The sequence below is a fragment of the Myxocyprinus asiaticus genome, chromosome 35 (genome assembly GCF_019703515.2).
Source record: "Myxocyprinus asiaticus isolate MX2 ecotype Aquarium Trade chromosome 35, UBuf_Myxa_2, whole genome shotgun sequence".
In the NCBI taxonomy this organism is placed as follows: domain Eukaryota; kingdom Metazoa; phylum Chordata; class Actinopteri; order Cypriniformes; family Catostomidae; genus Myxocyprinus; species Myxocyprinus asiaticus.
The window spans coordinates 11,533,397-11,552,142 of NC_059378.1; the positions used below are offsets into that span (position 1 = coordinate 11,533,397).

The 18,746-nt window shown below is 39.1% G+C and overlaps 1 protein-coding gene across 3 annotated transcripts in view; it reads left to right on the plus strand.

Annotated features, from left to right (window-relative positions):
• LOC127426136 (SLIT-ROBO Rho GTPase-activating protein 2) overlaps positions 1 to 18,746 on the plus strand; it is a 154,855-nt gene that overhangs the window by 73,052 nt on the left and 63,057 nt on the right. For all 3 annotated transcript variants that reach the window (XM_051672701.1, XM_051672703.1, XM_051672702.1), the window contains 2 exons: positions 2,169 to 2,361; positions 18,356 to 18,518. In XM_051672701.1, the coding sequence (XP_051528661.1) occupies positions 2,169 to 2,361; positions 18,356 to 18,518 (356 nt within the window). The remainder of the gene's footprint in view (positions 1 to 2,168; positions 2,362 to 18,355; positions 18,519 to 18,746) is intronic.

Genomic DNA, 18,746 nt, shown 5'->3' on the forward strand with positions numbered 1-18,746 from the left:
TCAGATAAAACTGAAAAGACAATTTCTAGGCACCTTTTAGGAGACAAAGGGACCTGCAGAGAAGTAGATGGTGAATGCTTAACAACTATTTGTGACACAACGGTTCACTCAAATTGAACAATTAAGGTGTAAATTAATGCATGGGTAATAGTTCAACCTTTCAGCGTCATATTTGGACTCTTTACGTTCAAAACAATGACAGGATTATTTTAGAAGTGGTTCGGAAAGTGAACAATGCATATGTAAAACCTTAAAGGCACTTTTGTGAACTTTAAACTATGCAAATTAGTTCCACACAGAGACAGAAGGGTGGGCCACACTGTGTGTGCCAACTCTAATGTCAAAAGCCAATCAAAACACTGGATCAAAAAGGCGCCAAATTGCAAACTCCTCATCAAGAAGGGATAAAAGTACCCTTTCAACAGACACACACAGCTGGCGAGGTAGGAGGCAGTAACAGATTGACCAGATTCTGGGTCTCCCTCCAAGAAAGAGAGCAACAAATACACCAGGTTATGTGTCTCCCCTCCAAAGAGACACTAAAAGAGTATCCAATGTTTTGAGTCTCAGCTCCAAAGAGACAATGACTTTCCTGCACCTGCATGTTCCAGATAAAGGAACTTCTGCACCGACATCAGGGCTTCATCTGCGTGTTCCAAATTGCAAGGAAGCTCCCAGTGTTTCAGAAGCTAGGGCTGGGCTATATGGCTACGAAAAGAATCCTATATCTCGATATTTTTCAGCCTATTGATGATGTTTGATATATATCTCAATATTTATGTATTTGCTCTGAAATGCCTCAAAAGTGATTTTCTTTTAAATCACAGGAACCATTATTTCATCCAAACAGCCATTGTTGCCAAGTTGATTCAATATTTTTAATTCATTAAATAGAAATCTTTTTCAAAATACTAAAGGCATGTTTCCCCACAGTTTTTCACTAAATGAAAATGAGGGAAAATTAAATCTAATAATTTGCATTGATATGCACTTTTATATTTATATTTATATATTATTTACAATTATACATAGTAGCTTAATAAAAATAATTATTTACCTGCATATATAAAACAAAAAACAAAACAAAAAACAACAATTGTGAATGATCAAGGTGTGCAAAAAGTACTTTTATATTATGGTTTATATAAAAGTAATATAGGTATTTCCTATTAACATCACCTTCACCTGGAGCTTTTATTTTGACACTGAAAGTGTCAGGGTGTATTTGATAGTTTACATTGTTCCTCATCTGGTGAAACGCTGTCATCTCCTCCTTTTCTGTTTTACAATATTCTATATATCGCTCAGCCCTACCAGGAGCTAAGCATTCCTCAGCGCTTTGTTTACAAGGCTTTTTTAAATGGAATCCAGCTCCTTTCCCACTGCAATGCACACCAGCACGACCAGTAGAAGACATCACTATAGCAGAGCTCATCAATCGATCAAACAGAAAACCTTTTTATCTTTCCTTAAGATAATAGCTATATACTTGCATCTTTCTATCCTGTGCACTTAATTTTCTTATTCATTCATAGTCTCATTTAGCATATTAGTACCATTTAGTAGTTGTTGCTAGTTACTCTTGTTTATCTTTTGTAATTTTATTTTATTTTATTTATTTATTTATTTTTTCAACTATCTTCCTTGTTTTAATAATACAGTTAGAGGCTTTAAAGGTTAGGCAGAATTTCACAAATTCCTTCAGATTATTCAGATGACCAATTCCCTCCAATTTACATATTTCTAATTTATTGAATGGTCCATTTGGATCATTCTTATACTGTTAAATTGAGACTCCTTAGCTGGAGGGCCATCTTACATTCATATACATGCACACACTTACAACTTAAGTGATGTGTGATCAAAAATCACCACCTACTTTGGTGTCTTGTGTGATGTCCACTACATAATTGGGTGGCTGTGTGATTATCACTACAATTGAGATATCATTAAATAGCAATAGTAAAAATAAAAACACATTTCTATACATTTGAACTTGCATATTTGCAAGAGTGTGTTGATGGTGATGATGATGATAGCAGTTATTATATTTCTTTTTATCAAATGTACAAAATTGGTAATTGATTTAAAGCACCTTGTTTTTTTGTAAACCGATGTGTGGACTACTGTAATAATGCTACATCCTTCTCTCCTTCTCTGATTGGCAGAAATCCGTGCCCAGCTGGTAGAGCAACTGAAGTGTTTGGACCAGCAATGTGAGCTTCGTGTGCAGCTCCTGCAGGACCTGCAGGACTTTTTCCGCAAGAAGGCCGAAATTGAGATGGACTACTCCCGCAACCTAGAGAAACTGGCCGAGAGGTTCCTGGCCAAGACACGCTACACAAAGGACCCACAATTCAAGTAAGAGTAGATTGGGAGCTTATAGTATTTCACTGTATTTCTTGCAAGCCTTTTTGTTAGTATAGTGTGATTTGGTGATCCATGCCCTTAACATTTGAAATCCATATGTTTATCCATGCTTTTTGTACCTCACACACTCTCCTAATTACTTAAGAGCTGTTTTTCAGTGAAAGTTGAGAAGCCTAAACTCTCACTAAGGTCATGCGATATCCAATAGAAACTCCCTTTGGGGTTATTCATAGACATTAGGCCCTTTCCCACCTACAGTCCTGTACCTTTCCTTTAGTAACTTTCAAGATGAGAACTCTTACGAGGAATGGAACACCCGAGGAGACTTTTCCCCTGTTGCATTCACATTGCGAAAAGTTACCACTGTAGTTACGTAATATAGTATTGACCATTTTTGTTCTGACAAGGTTGGAACGCGCGATTCGATATAAACAGCAACAACAAAATCAACAACACCGACAGAGGATGCCAGGATTGGTGTTACACTTTTGTTAGGGCTGTTTTACATGAACTTTGGCTGCATCCGAAAATGTAGGCAGCTACCTAATCAGTTAATGGTTTAAATGACAGCGGTTTTGTATGAATGGAACTCTAAAGGAAACTGGTCTCATAACAGTTTAAAAAGCACCTTATTTCATCCTACCTCAGCCCCCGAAGGCAGGATTTTCCCATGTTCGAACGCAGTCTTTGTCTTCATGTTACAGTTTAAACTGGGCGTGAGAGCTCTGTGTGCTGCAGCCGGAGTGAGAGATGAGACGAGCAGTCAGACTACCATGCAGCTCATGTTGAAAGCACTATAAACATTTTTATTAACACAAACTTATGCAATAAAGACTTTTATGACTCAACATAAATTACTCTACTGAAATACTCACTCATTGACTTAAAAATACATCTTGATTCAAGTTAATCACAGAGTAACAGGCATGCAATACTTCCCTCATGTAAACTAGATTTCATGACGGTTTAGTGTATAATAGAGTTCATTTACCTAAACATCTGATTATTTATATCCATCATCCCAGGAAAAATTTGATATATTAATCCAGAAATCACTTTATTTTCTGTATAGTCACACAGTACAAACAGTATAGATGTAATGGAAAAAAAAAAAAACTCAAAGTGTGTCTCCTGATGAAGTCACACACACACACACACACATATGTGAAACGGGTGATCCTCTTTGTATAATTTGTTGGTTTTATTTTATTTCTGTTAAGGGAATTGTAAAATTAGCACAATCCTCTGAGTAGCAGGCTAGCGGCTAGTTGTTTACAGTGGCGGCTGTGGACTCCTCTCCTTTCTCACTGCTTTGTGCGTCATAGATTTTTGACCCATCACAGGCGGCAGCACCTCCCACAGTCTCCAACAGTTCCTATACGCCCCCAAAGTACCTACTCCAGAGTAGGAGCTAAAAAACAGCTCAGAGGAACTATATAGTTCCTTAGGTGCAAAAGCGATGAAAAGTACTAGTCCCGGGGGAAAGTACCTAAAACGGGCTTTAGTAATGCCAGTGGGAAAGGGCCTATTGACAATACATACAAAACCCCAAAAAGAGTGTTTCACAAGACGCCGCTGTTGTATAAGAGGCTTTGTTTTATATCACTGATGAGATAGAAGCGGGGATTTTGATCATGGAAAAATGTCAAGTATTTTCTTTGAATTATTTGGTTTTGCTCCAGTGGCCCATATTTGATCCTGATATTGTAGCAGTTTAGAGTTATTATGCTGTATTATGATGAAATAGCTGGTGTAGCCTTATGAGAAACAAGTTAAAATGCATAAGTGGAGCATTTGTGTTCTAACCCAATATACTGCATTTTTTACTTTGTTTTCTTACCAGTCGCCTGTTTTGTTTCTTTCCTATCTGATTAAAATGATTAGCTTGTAATACTGATCTTAAATGCATGTTTAGTGTGAACAAAACAGTCTTTTGTGTTGTATCAAAGCAGCCCTGATGTTGTTTTCATACATCGAACAGGATTTCCAAGCATTTTAATGCTCAGCTGCTATGAAAGGCAAGGGGCAATTATGCGTTCTGAAAGCCACAGTCAAGCTTGACATTGAAAGAGCATTATAAACAGGCATTAACTGAACAGAGCTTTCTCAGATTTCCTTGAAAAACTTGTTGAGAATGAAACCAGCTATGGCAGGTTTTTCTGTCTATTAATCAATGTAATATATGGACCAAGCGGATCTTTGTGGTTACGGTACACAGTTGAATCCTGTTGGTTTCAATTTAGTCTGTTTCTCTTGATCTCATTCACAAAGAATAGCAATACTTTGAAGCTGTTGGTATTTTCTTTAAGTATGCTTCACTACTGGCTCATATTTGCATTATGCCATTATGAGAGAAACAGGAAATAGTGCAAATGTCTTGTTAATTGAAGCAATATGTGATGAGATCCTTTATGATGCTAACAAGAACATCTTTCCTTTCCTGTGTCCGCAACAAAAAGTTTTCCGGCCACTATAAAGCAAACCTTTCAGCTACACTAAAGGGATAGTTTAACCAAAATTAAAATTCTGGGTGCTTTTGTAACCCCCGGGGCATTTGGAGTCGATTGGTGTAGGTGTGTGGGGAGCGTTTTTGGGGGCCCGTGGCAGGCTTAGGGTCAGGCCTTAGGGTTGGGTTAGGTTAGGATATAGGGATGAAAACCACCATGCTCATGCCGGATTGCCATAACTTTTGCCGGGAATGTGACAGAGGCACAAAACCGTGTCCATACCCCCCCCCCCCCATTTTCGAGGGCGCTCTGTCCAATGGCGCCACCGCCGAGTCTCTCCAAGTTCGGCAAGTGCCTCAACCTGATTGACCCTTGTAAGAAATGCCGTTTACATCTGAGAGACTCGGCACCAAGTCCTAACCCCCCCTTTGGTCCATATTTGTTATGACACATTGTTGACCCCTCCATCATATCACTGTGCTTTCTATGTAAATAGGTTAGACTGGATTTAACTGTAGAGTTGTCTTCCAGGTTTTAGTATGTATTCCAAACATTTGTCAGTCGACACAGGTTTTTTTTCTGACAGTTTTGCCACAGGCGCTGTTTTGACAGTGGGGAATATCCAACACTTGAACTTTCCCTTTCTTTTTTCATATGTTTCTCTCATTTCCCATCTTCACATTGTCTTCTGTGTCATTTCTTTTTTCTCTTCCTCTTTTCTGTCTATCTGTTCACTTTATTTTGATAATTTCACTTGGCTCTACAGCTCCCATAAGGCTGTAAGGCTCTTGGAGTTCTGAAGGGTTCAAGCCTGGGACAGTCAACATACGGTACTCTGTCAGCTACTAGAAATGATCAATAATTGGCACCCAGAGTTTGTGAAGGCATAAGATTTGTGCAAAGGTACTGTGCCCTTCAGACCACTGTGCACTGTGTGACCCCTATATACCTCAGACCCTGGGGGATGTTCAGTTTCTCTGCTCAGATAGAGACCTACATGCTGTAGTGTAGGCATGGGCTGTATAAGCAAAAAAATATATCACCATAATCTTAATGTGTTCAGTATTGTATCATGGTCTAAAATTTTTATGGAAAAGGGGTTCAGCAACTATTGTAAAAATAATGAAAAGTCCTTAAGACTTACAACTATATTCAAAGGTAGGCCTATCTTTGGACAGTTATGTACAACTGTAATGAAACAAATGTATCAAACGTGAATAATTTTGATGTTATAATACTTTATTTTTCCTTCTTTTTGGTTTATAACACAACATTGGTAACAGTAACTAAGGGAACGGGGCTTAACTGAGGGTCAGTTCCAAACTACAGAGGTTTTCCTACAAACTCTTCTTCATTTTCTCTGAATGTGAAAGGTGGTGGCTAAATAGTAAAACTTGCGTGAGATTCACCTAATCCTAACCAAACCCTAACCCTTACCGGTCTTGCAAGAGTTCTGGAGAAAAAGGTTTACTCTCTGGTCAGAACAAATGTAAAGACATTGGAATGCCTATTTTTTACCATGCAGTTGTGTTTTATAGATCTCTGAGAGGAACAATATTCAGAACAGTTTACCAGTTTATTACTTCTACCAGTATATCATTGTAGCCCTACTTTAGCGAAATATATTACAGGTATGATTGGCACTAGTAATATATTTACGATGAAGAATTGTGTCTTTCAGTAGACAGTAGATCTTGGAGATTCTTTTCCCAATTCCTCTCTGAGTTTCTGAGGACATTCTTCTGCTAGTCTCCAGAACTCCTCACAGCTGTCATTTTGTTTTCCCATAATAGACCTGCATTACACCATCCTTGACTTTCTGTATCTTAACACCCCCTCTCTACACCAAGTCTACAATAACCTATGCTCATGGTCACTCTGATCCCAGTGACCCCCACTGAGATAAAATTTCTAAACAGCTTGTCATTCCATCCAGTCTAAATGCCATTCCCTGCCCTCCCTGGATCCTAGGAACCCCAGCAATCCACTTCCAACATCTGCATGTTTAACAGGCAAAGGCAGCATCTGGTAAGATGATGCCATGATGGAATGTGAGGTATTTTCCGGCCCCCGCTCCTCCAGCAGAATGTGGCTGTCAAGGAGGCCCCAAATTTGAGGCTGCCAAAGTTGAGGGGCATCTATAGGGAACAATCCTTTGGAGGCCGCTGATATACTGGATATGTTGTTAGGCCAAGTCCACACTAATCCTTTTATAAGGAATAGTTCACTCAAAATTTCTCATCATTTACTCACCTTCATGCCATCTCCAACTCAAATGACTTTCTTCTGCAGAACACAAACAAAGATATTTTAATGGAGATATGATGTGTTTTTATTCTTACTATGCAAGTCAATGGGGTTCAACACTTTTAACCTCTAAAAAGAACATAAAGGCAGCATAAAGGTAATCCATACAACTCAATTGGTTTAATCCACATCTTCTTAAGCAATATGATCAGTTTTGGGTGAGAAGCAGACCAAAATGTAACTCCTTTTTCACCATAAATATTGACATCTGCAGTCTCCTTGGCACATTCTTGATTTGAAGCTCGATTACACTTCCTCACGCTTACTTTTTTTGAGACAACATAAGGGTGAGTAAATTATGAGAGAATTTTCATTTTTGGCAGAACTATTCCTTTAAGTTTGAAAATTCAGTTTACTGTGGAGAAAAACACTGTTTTAGCTAAAGTAATGCTTTTTTAAATGAAAACGTATTAGTTTGGATGTGGCTTAAGTCCGATGGTTGACTTGTTAACTAGGGAGATTTATTTAGTTTATCTAGATCTTTCCTTAATTTTGATACTTTCAGTGGTGGTGCTTTAGCTAAAATGAATAATGTGTTGTGCTTCAGCTGCTAGACAGTTTGCACAGGACAATCCTCTCTGAAAAGTGTGTCTTTTATATTCATCCCCTTTAAAGCACACCAGCTACAGCCATTCACATGCAGATGGACTTCTTTGGCTATTGTGTCACATCTCGCACTCGTTTTGGAGCATCCCGTCACAAATGTTGCGTTTTTAAGATAACAGGTAAAGTTCAAATAAGTCCCAAACTTTTCAAAATGTTTCAAAAAGAGTTCATTTGCACTCTGTCTAGCTGTTTTTGAAAGCAAGAACATGTCTTATGTAAACTCCCCCTAAGAAATGCCTCCTGTTGGGGTCAGGTGACCGGAAACCAGCCTAATTATACAGGGCATCCTTAAGATTCATTAGATGACTAGTAATTCAGACAACCCAATGACTAGTTGACTTTAAAAAATATGTAGACTCATATGTAGATTTGACCATCCCTAGTTCTTCGAGAGAGAGCTGAGCATTGTGCCTTCTATACTACTAGTCAAGGGTGGAATGGGTTTAACTTTAATGTGTGGTATAACAGTGTGCGTCATTTATTCGGCAAACCAGCGGGAGGCCCGATGACAAGTCACCCTGCAATAAAGGAACAGTATGGTTAAGAAACAAGCAGCTTGGAATGATAACACCGTGGTACTGACCTCATTCCTAGCATGCCTGGTTTCTCACAAATGGATTTCATACAAAGAAGCAACAGAGACTGACCACAAGCTCTGGGCTCATGACAAGTAAGAAGGGTGGTTGTGTCTGTGTAAATAATCTGTGTAAAGGGTGACTGTGTAAATAGCAATATCATGCAAATCTTAAATTAGCCAAATATTGAGCAATTAATCGATCTAGCTGATATACAAGTCTATCAGTAATGCTTTTTTGTCTAATAATCTGATCCAATATTACACAATGAGACCGTTCTCTACTTTTCTCTTCTTCCTAAGGAGGTCAAGAGGAAGAAATAATGTACGACCGAGGTTTCGGCATTCCAAAGTTTTTAAAGTTCTATCATGTGGTGCTGACATCTAATTTTCTAACATCTTGTAATCCACTGGTGATATTGTGCCTTTCAAATCCATTTGTCCATGTGCTGATGACCTTTGACATCAATATACATTTCGTAATGTTGCTTGTTCCGCAGTGTCCTGTCACGTTACTGGCCTTTCTATTTGTGTGGAGCTCAGGGTCAGTTTGACTTGAGGAAGTAAGTCTGTCTGGTTTGGTGTGCATGCCTGTGTCTGTACTTGTGTGTGTTTGTGTGAGATTGTAAGAGAAAGCAGGCAGAACAAGATTAATTTCCTCTCCATTCTGACTTGGTTGACTGATATCTTCCCAGCGTCATATTTGGACAGAAACCAGGACCTTGTAAATCACTCCTCACCTGAGTGAAGAATTCCCCTCAACACCTCTTCTCATGTACTTTCCAAATGCGAGACATGGGAATAAATCGGTGTCTGGCACTGTAAACGGCAAACAAAAATATGGCCACATGGCGTGGTCAGTTTCATTGTTTAGCCAGTCAGAAGACTTTGAGGCACTTTCTGTCTTTCAGTCATTTTGAGCATTCACAAGGCAGCGCATATATGGGAAACAAGAAGCTGATAGTGTAGTAGTTAAAGCGGATCAAGTTTTATGTTATAAGCAGTTGTCAGTCGTTAGATTGTCATGCGAGTTCACTATTTTGCTAACACTAAGATGAATACTACCTACGTGACCTTCGAAATCAATACAACTATTGTTGTGTATTTTTTCTGTATTTTTTCTCATTTTGCTTTTCTCTTTAGATATAGAACACTTTGAATATTAAGATAAATTGTCAAGATTTGCTTTCAGTATTCATTAAAAACATTTTACAGACCACCAGAGTCCATATTTGAAATCTGCTCATGGTCCATGCATAGAGTCGGGACTTCACACTTTTTGTGTAGTTCTATCATCCATCGGTTCCTTTCATTTTAGTCCAACCAAATGTCAAGAATTTCTTAATATCCTTAATCTTTCTGAATTCTTCAAATACCACCATGTCACATCCCTGGTGTATGTCACCAAGGAAGTGGCCCTTCTTGGCTTTGCTAAGCGTTCCTTTGGTGAAAGACTGGCTCTGTCCGCAATGACCTTGCTGTTAATTGGGCAATTCCTCAGCTCATGTGACCTCAGCTTTTTCATGGCCTTCCACACATGACCCGGAGCTCCCTTGTCTAAATGGCCATTTAAGAAGCCTTTCCATTAGCCAAGGGGCCAAGCTAATCTCATCAACGTTTCTTTGTTAGTTTCTCAAGAGGAATTGTGTTTCTCATAGGACTCCATCTTATGTGGTGAAGCATGTGTTTTGCTTCTTTACATATGAAAAGTAAATTAGTGTGTTTGGGAGATTTAGGATGTTTCTCAGGGTTGTCTGTGCCTCATATTAGATGGTTGTTTTCAATTAATGGTTTCAATTCTGTATTTTCAGTCTTTACACATAGTTCAGTGTTGCAAAGATTTCAAGAATGCCCACCCTTGCATTTTGTTTGAATATTCTTGTTTTGTCCATTTGATCATGTGTCCTTGACCAAACCCATATAAATTCCTTTCTTCGGTGGAACAAAATATTAGCTTTTCTGAAGAATCATGCTGGTCTTTTCCATGCAACGACAATTCATACACTTTAAAAATGTGTGTGTTAACATTAAAAAGTAACTTTCATTCAAGTCGAAATTGTATTTAATCTGACTAAATCTCACAAAAATAAGCAGAAATAGATCCATGAGGTAACAATGGCAGGTTACTACTTTTTTCAGTGTAGTTTATTGACACACTTTGTAAATGGAAAAGCCCAGTTTTGAATGAATTGTTTAGTCTGATTTGTAAACTGGAACAACCAGTTTGAATAGAGCCATCTCAAAGGAACGATTATTTGTTCACAGATCCGGTTCTCAAGTTCATCTCACAGATTTGATGATTTTTGGGTGATCTGTTTTTATTTTATTTATCTTTTTAACATCTCTCATCAGTCTGTGACTTACCACAAGGGACTTGCCTTACATGAACCCTTGTTGTGCAATACCTTCATTTTTACTTCACTTTTTCTGCTACATGCTCAAACTAGTTTCATTCTTCCCTGTTTTCAAATTTTTGCTTTATGCCAATGAGTTTTGCGACCGTTGGCAGGGCAACATCAAGATTTCATTCCTCACTTTAACTCAGCTGTACCCTCCAGACATCTAAATGCAATTATTTCTAGTTGCCACTATTGTTTAGATAGGGGGAAAAGTTTTCTAGAAAGATTTGAGGAGGGACACACTTGTTATGGGTGTTGTTGTACTGTTGAATTTGAAGTTGGATTGTAACAGTTACCTTTCTCATGAGGTTGTGATTTCAAATATGGAACTGCTGTATGTTTCCCTCTCACCTGTCAACCTCCAACACTACCACCAAAACATAAAATTGCACCTCGCTTTAAATGTACACTTGCATTAAAAAGCCTATTATGGGCTTTTATGCAAAAAAGTATAACAATAATGGGGCACAAATCTATGGAAAAATGGAAAATATAATATACAAAAATATCAAACCTTTGTTTGGTCAACAAATATTGTAAAATATTGCAAAATATTGATTAATTTTATACATTTATGACATTTAAAACATGCGTGACAACTTACCCTGTTTTGACATTAATGAGAAATACCATTATCCTGAGAACATAGTTCAAAATTTCAGTTAAAATCTGCCATCATCATATACAGTAGTTGACCCTTGCCTGAATGTATGTCAGTGTTGTTTTATTGGGTTTACTTGTTAACCCAACACCTATAGCAAAAATATGATGATATTGAAATTTTAGTTTGGAGGATCAAATTCACAAAAATGATTCTAAACAATATATTTTTTTTAAGGATTACTGGGCTATGTAAACAAAATGATGTCTTAACGTTTATTGCTTCCCTTTATTGCTTGTAGAAATACTTGGGCTGTCTGATGAGAAAAAAAATATTTTTTAATCTAATCTCATCATAAAAGAGTTGAGTGGGCAGAAATGAAGTGAGATGTGTCCTGTTCTTTTCTCCACACTGACAGATGTTGAGCAGGGGGAACGGGTTGTGATGTACCTTCACAGAGTCCCCCGCTGAGCTCTGAATGTTGGCTGATTTCCATTCTCTTTGAAGTCTTTGGGAGGTGCGTCTCTGTGGAAGTCTTGTCGGCAGGCAGAGCCAAAGGGAATGTCCTGTACAGAACAACAGGGTCCCCGCTGAGTGATTTGATTAATCCAGTGCACTCTTTAACATTGAAAACTGTGTCATTCAAGTGTTAATACATCTATTCTGTACATGTACATGGCTTGAGGTTTATTACCCAGACAAGACTAATGCAATGAAACATACAGGATATCCGTGGTGCTTCGTTTCACCCCAGAATCTTTAGGTGAATGCAGTTGTTTCCTTTTTATGTTTTTTTGCAATGCTGAAACAAGATTGCATGGAAATACTCTACAATAAGGTTGTATTTGTTAACATAATTAACTACATTAGTTAACATGAACTAACAATGAACAATACTTTTACAGCATTAATTAATCTTGGTTAACATTAATTTCTAAATACACTATATTGCCAAAAGTATTCGCTCACCCATCCAAATAATTGAATTCAGGTGTTCCAATCACTTCCATGACCACAGGTGTATAAAATGAAGCACCTAGGCATGCAGACTGCTTCTACAAACATTTGTGAAAGAATGGGCCACTCTCAGGAGCTCAGTGAATTCCAGCGTGGTACTGTGATAGGATGCCACCTGTGCAACAAGTCCAGTTGTGAAATTTCCTCGCTACTAAATATTCCACAGTCAACTGTCAGTGGTATTATAACAAAGTGGAAGCGATTGGGAATGACAGCAACTCAGCCACGAAGTGGTAGGCCACGTAAAATGACAGAGCGGGGTCAGCGGATGCTGAGGCGCATAGTGCGCAGAGGTCGCCAACTTTCTGCAGAGTCAATCGCTACAGACCTCCAAAGTTCATGTGGCCTTCAGATTAGCTCAAGAACAGTGCGTAGAGAGCTTCATGGAATGGGTTTCCATGGCCGAGCAGCTGCATCCAAGCCATACATCACCAAGTGCAATGCAAAGCGTCGGATGCAGTGGTGTAAAGCACACCGCCACTGGACTCTAGAGCAGTGGAGACGCGTTCTCTGGAGTGACGAATCACGCTTCTCCATCTGGCAATCTGATGGACGAGTCTGGGTTTGGCGGTTACCAGGAGAACGGTACTTGTCTGACTGCATTGTGCCAACTGTGAAGTTTGGTGGAGGGGGGATTATGGTGTGGGGTTGTTTTTCAGGAGCTGGGCTTGGCCCCTTAGTTCCAGTGAAAGGAACTCTGAATGCTTCAGCATACCAAGAGATTTTGGACAATTCCATGCTCCCAACTTTGTGGGAACAGTTTGGGGATGGCCCCTTCCTGTTCCAACATGACTGCGCACCAGTGCACAAAGCAAGGTCCATAATGACATGGATGAGCGAGTTTGGTGTGGAAGAACTTGACTGGCCTGCACAGAGTCCTGACCTCAACCCGATAGAGCACCTTGAATGAATTAGAGCGAAGACTGCGAGCCAGGCCTTCTCGTCCAACATCAGTGTCTGACCTCACAAATGCGCTTCTGGAAGAATGGTCAGAAATTCCCATAAACACACTCCTAAACCTTGTGGAAAGCCTTCCCAGAAGAGTTGAAGCTGTTATAGCTGCAAAGGGTGGGCCGACATCATATTAAACCCTATGGATTAAGAATGGGATGTCACTTAAGTTCATATGCATCTAAAGGCAGATGAGCGAATACTTTTGGCAATATAGTGTATATTAATACATTTTTTAAATAAAAAAGTGTAGATGTTTAGTGTGGATGTGGCTGTAGTCTGTGGCTGCTAAGGTAACACTTGCTCAAAAAACTGCCATCGTATTACCATGTATTTGGATACAGTATATACCGTGGAAATGCCATGGTCTTTAGTATACCTTAAAGAGGCCCTATTGTGCTTTTTGGGATTTTACCTTTCCTTTAGTGTGTAACATAGCTCTTTGTGCATGTAAAAGGTCTGCAAATTTACAAAGCACAAAGTCCACGCAAAAGGGAGTTATTCTCTCCCACAGAAAACACTGCTCAAGAACTACAAGAAACAGCTGGATTATAGTCCAGCCATTTCTTCCGTAAAGTATCTACATCACTATGTAACACATTTGCATAATGCATAATTGCATAAGGGCTACTTTGGCCCGCCCTCATACAAACGTAGTTACAGTAGAGGCCAGGATGAGCTGGTTAGTGTTGTCGCCATGTTGAGAAGACGCAGTTTTCTTCACTGCGAAATCAAAATCTCTTTGTTTGGACTTCCAAAGGCATACAAATTGAAGTGTCAGTGGTTAAAATGTATTTTTACCATTATTCCTCAGCAGTACTACCACAACCGATGCCGTATTTTCAAGTCGGTTACTCCTGAATGATGGTGCAGTTCTCACTCTGTTGGGACAATCTGGCGCTTCAGAATCACAGCCTGTAAGTAGGCTTGATTATTTGTGGATTTATCTGCTACCGAGAGTTCAAATGCACACATTCCAGCAAAAGATGACTAACTTAGATGCACTACGTGTCTTTTACTTGCTTTGTTAGGTTCACAGTAATCAACGGTGTACTTGTAAGAAAGCTACTAAATTAAAACTTACCACTTTTTCATTATCGTACTCGGGCTAGAGCTGGTACGGCAAAAACCGACGCCACTGTTACCATAGTTACAGTAGTGTTTACAGCTGCTCAGGAATACTCGGGAGCTGAAACTCAGTTATGGTAAGGGCCGTTACATTTCCGACACACGCTCTACGCAGATGACCAATCACAACAGACTAGGCCAGCTGACCAATCAGAACAGACTGGGCTTTTCGGAAAGGGGGGCTATAAAGAGACAGGAGGTAAATCGGAGCGTTTCGGCCAGAGTATGAAGAGAGGAGAAAAGCAATGTACAGTATGAGAAAAATAATGTGTTTTTTGAACATTAAAGCATGTAAACCTATTCTAGTAGACCCCCAAAATAAAATTATGAACCTGTAAATTGGCATAATATGGGCTCTTTAAACTTTGGAGTTCCTTGGAGTCATGTGTAAATACCGTAGTATATTAATATTGTAATCATTCATTACCATTCTATATATATTAAAACAGGTGTTTTCAAACTTTTTTGATGCCAAGGACCCCCAAATATTACATGTATAAACCTAAAAAAAAAATCAGTTTAATTGAAATTCGATTTTAGTCTTTAGAAAGCAGAATGAAACACTAATATTGCCAAATCAAATGTCTAATGATGTACTGTAAAATAATAAAATTGTTTTCTCTGAAATTTTCCATGGACACACAGCATCTCCTTGTGGCCCCCCTGGGGGTCCCTGGACCCCAATTTTAAAACCCCTGTATTAAAGCACCATCGTATTACCATCCGATTGCATCATTGTACCATGGTACCACTACAGTACTTACCAGGGTTAAACTTGATTGAATGTGCTCCAGTATGGTTTGCTTTGCTATAGAGCTTTAATTTTCAGGATATTTTCTATCTTCGACAAACAAGATTTTTAATGGATTTGAAATTGCTGTTTTACCATGTCAATTTCAAATAGTGACCTGTTGCAAAACGATGTACCACAATTGCAACAGGGAGGAAATTAACATTTAAAAGTGACAGCTCTAAAAAACATTTGAAACTACCTCTCATTATATCCATTTAATCCTCTCTGGGAAAGTAAAATGAGAGAGGAAATGAATTTGCCTTTGCCGGGTACTAGTTGTTTAGCACTTAAATCAACAGGTTTGCATAATGCTGATGGATAAGGGTGCTGGTTGTTTGGGTAGATGTGATAAATGGTGATTAGATATTGTTTTAGTTCTCACAGATGCTCGGCGCCAGAGTTTACATCAGGAACAAGGTCATGTGTTAGCTGCTTCTTTGTAAATAGTTTGCCTGTAAAACATTACCAGGGTGCAGAATGATTTCTGTCTTCTCTGGAGTCATTTTACAGTCATTCCTGATGGCCAGCTTAGGTCAGCATGAATTTCTTTGCTGCTCCAGGCTGGTTTATGCAGACTAGTGCTGGTTTAGTACTGGCAGACCAGCGTGGCCATGCTGTTCATGGTGTGTTGAAGCTTGTTAAACTAGTCACACCAGCATCCCATGTTGAGGAGCAACATCCAAACCCAACATATGCTGGTGACCAGCAATGCTAGTAATTTCAACAGGGTTCCTCTTATTGGTGCCTTGAGGATCAGGAGGATCTCTACAGACATTTCAGACTGTCTGGTCTGAAGACACATCAGGTTCTGCCCCACCCATTCAGAGGCATTTTGGCAGCAGGGTATAAGCCCCGCCTCAACGGTTTCTACGAGACCCGCAGCATCAGCTGTCTCCTCTGGCATTCACATGCCGCTGGGTCCAACCCTCCAGCATATGCCTTGAGTAACGCAGGGCTCAGCAGAATTCCTCTTCAGCAGGGCATCCAGTGCTGTATAGTCTTTGAGTTACCTCCAAACAGAGGGCAAAGGGTTTATCAGGACAGATCTAAATGCATCAGTGGGGTTTTCTCTGAGGAGGCAAGGGAGGTGGTGCATCCTCAAAAAATTGGGATGAAAAAAATAATCGACTGTGCATAAGTGAAAGAAAAAAAATATTACAAAATGTGAGCTCAAATAATGTGCATAACAGTCATAGTTCTAAAATGACACCCTCCACAGTGACACCGACAGATAAAGTTTCAGAGGGAGGTATTGCCTCTCTCGCCTCCCTTCAGCTCATTGCGATCTCATTGAGCTTCTAAAGCATGTGTGAATGTGAGTGGGGTAACTGGGGAATATACAGTACTGTGCACAAGTTTTAGGCACTTAAGATGTTTCACAAAAACATTTGTCTTAAGATGGTTATATCTTCAGCTTTAGTGTGTCAATAGGAAAAATACATTTTAGACTCCAAAACATTACTTTTGCAAATAGAAAAGATTTGAATAGAAGAACAGGGCACTCTGCAAGAGATGGCATTGGCCCCACAGAGCCCCCCACTGAACATCGAGTCAGTCTGGGATTACATGAAGAGACAGAAGCAATTGAGACAGCCTAAATAGAGAGAAGAACTGTGGCGAATTCTCGCCAGACATCCTCGCTATGCAACATTTTTCACAAGTGCCTAAAACTTTTGCACAGTACTCTAGGTGAAAATTCACATGTGAGGAGGCTATGTCTCCACTTTGAGTTGATGAGTCATTACCCTGTCATTCACCAGCCCACCTGTCATGCTCGATGTGGATCCACTGATTGCCGTGAATGGAGCGTACTGGTGGAAGCGGGCGGACTAATTACAGAGTAAACGACTAATCGACATGGACAACACCACTTCTTGTCACTTCAGAATATGAACTTGAAATGATTTGAAATAGATAAATAGCCGGTTTTAGTGAGCATTTCTGTTAATTTAAAAGCTTACCTTCATGCCATCACAACACCTGTGGCTTACCGAGGAGTAAATGATCCGAAAATAAGTTGCCTTAACTTTTTTGGAGCGTGTTGCAATCATCTGATTTGAAATTACTGTACATAAAAAAAAAAGTTCACAAGGTAAAACTCATATAATGTTTAGTTTAGTGCTTTCAAAATAGCAAAGGGTGAATATAATTCACAAATCACTCCTTTTTGTTTTTATTAGCATTTTTCATACTGTCCCAACTTTTTCAGAATTGGGGTTGTACATATATTGTGATCTATCATATTTTTTTATGGGTTTCGCCTGAAAATTATGTAAACATTAAAAGAAACTGAAATATGAATTTACTGTACATTAGAAGAAAAAAAAACAAACCCTAACACGGCACTCCTCATTTCAAAAGTCCACCACACACCACTGCTATGCATATATACCCTTTTTAACCATACCAGGACTGCATTGCATTCATGCAGCCTTTAACATCAAGGGCAAATATCTGATCACTGTAGGAGTCAGCAGTGGTTTTGAGGGGGATTTGTCTGTAGTGCTGATGTGTTTGTCACGCCTCATTTTCTTTTGCGTTTCCATCTGTTCATCTGTTTAAATGTTTTTTGAGGTGAAATAAGCACAGAAAAAGAGTCAATTACATAAAGGCTGGATTACACAACACAATTTTAAGACTGATCTGTAGACTTGATTTGCAGTCGGGCCAAGTCAGTGGTAGTCAGCTCCAGACTGCAGATTTTGGGCCAGTCGGAGTTGACGTATTTCACAGAAAATTATGTAAAATATGATGGGTACACACTTTGATTTCTTACCTTCCTTGAGACTTCGATTCCATCTGGTGTAGAAATATATCCTTAAGGTAACAGTTGCATGTTACCACTTTTATCAGTGTATTTCACATTCATGTCTTATGCAAAATATAATTCATGACCGATTTTCCAGCAAAGACATGTTCGACGGAGACTGAGACAGTAACACATCGCATCATTTAGTTACGAATCATAATCGAATCATTGTCAGTGCAAATATTTGCACCCTACTGCATAATACAATAAATTGCCTTTTAGAATTGTATATGATGAATAGCTGTATTCTTTTAAGATGTGTGACGTAATAACAGCCTGTTTCAGCTAGCCTTGCTGCACTCTACTGTTGATGAATGATCACAAATGTGGTTGTTGTTTGCTCTTTTCCGCAGGAAAGAGCAGAATGTGTTATCTCCAGTCAATTGCTGGAACCTTCTGTTGGCTCAGGTGAAGCGAGAGAGTCGAGACCATGCCACGCTTAGTGACCTCTACCTCAACAACATCATACCACGCTTCGCTCAGGTCAGCGAGGATTCAGGACGCCTCTTCAAGAAGGTGAGAGTTGGTTTAGATCAGCCTATTCCTTTATTAATTCTCACTTTCTTCTAAACTGAGTTCAGTCTGTCTTTCAGAATAAAGACAGAGTAAAAAATGTGTGAGTTTTTTTTTTTTTTTAAAGTGAAAGCACATAGAGTCACATGTTATAAACAGATGTGGCTTATTTACCGTGTTTTTTCATGAAACATAAACAGAATATGAAAAATGGTTTCACACGATTACTTG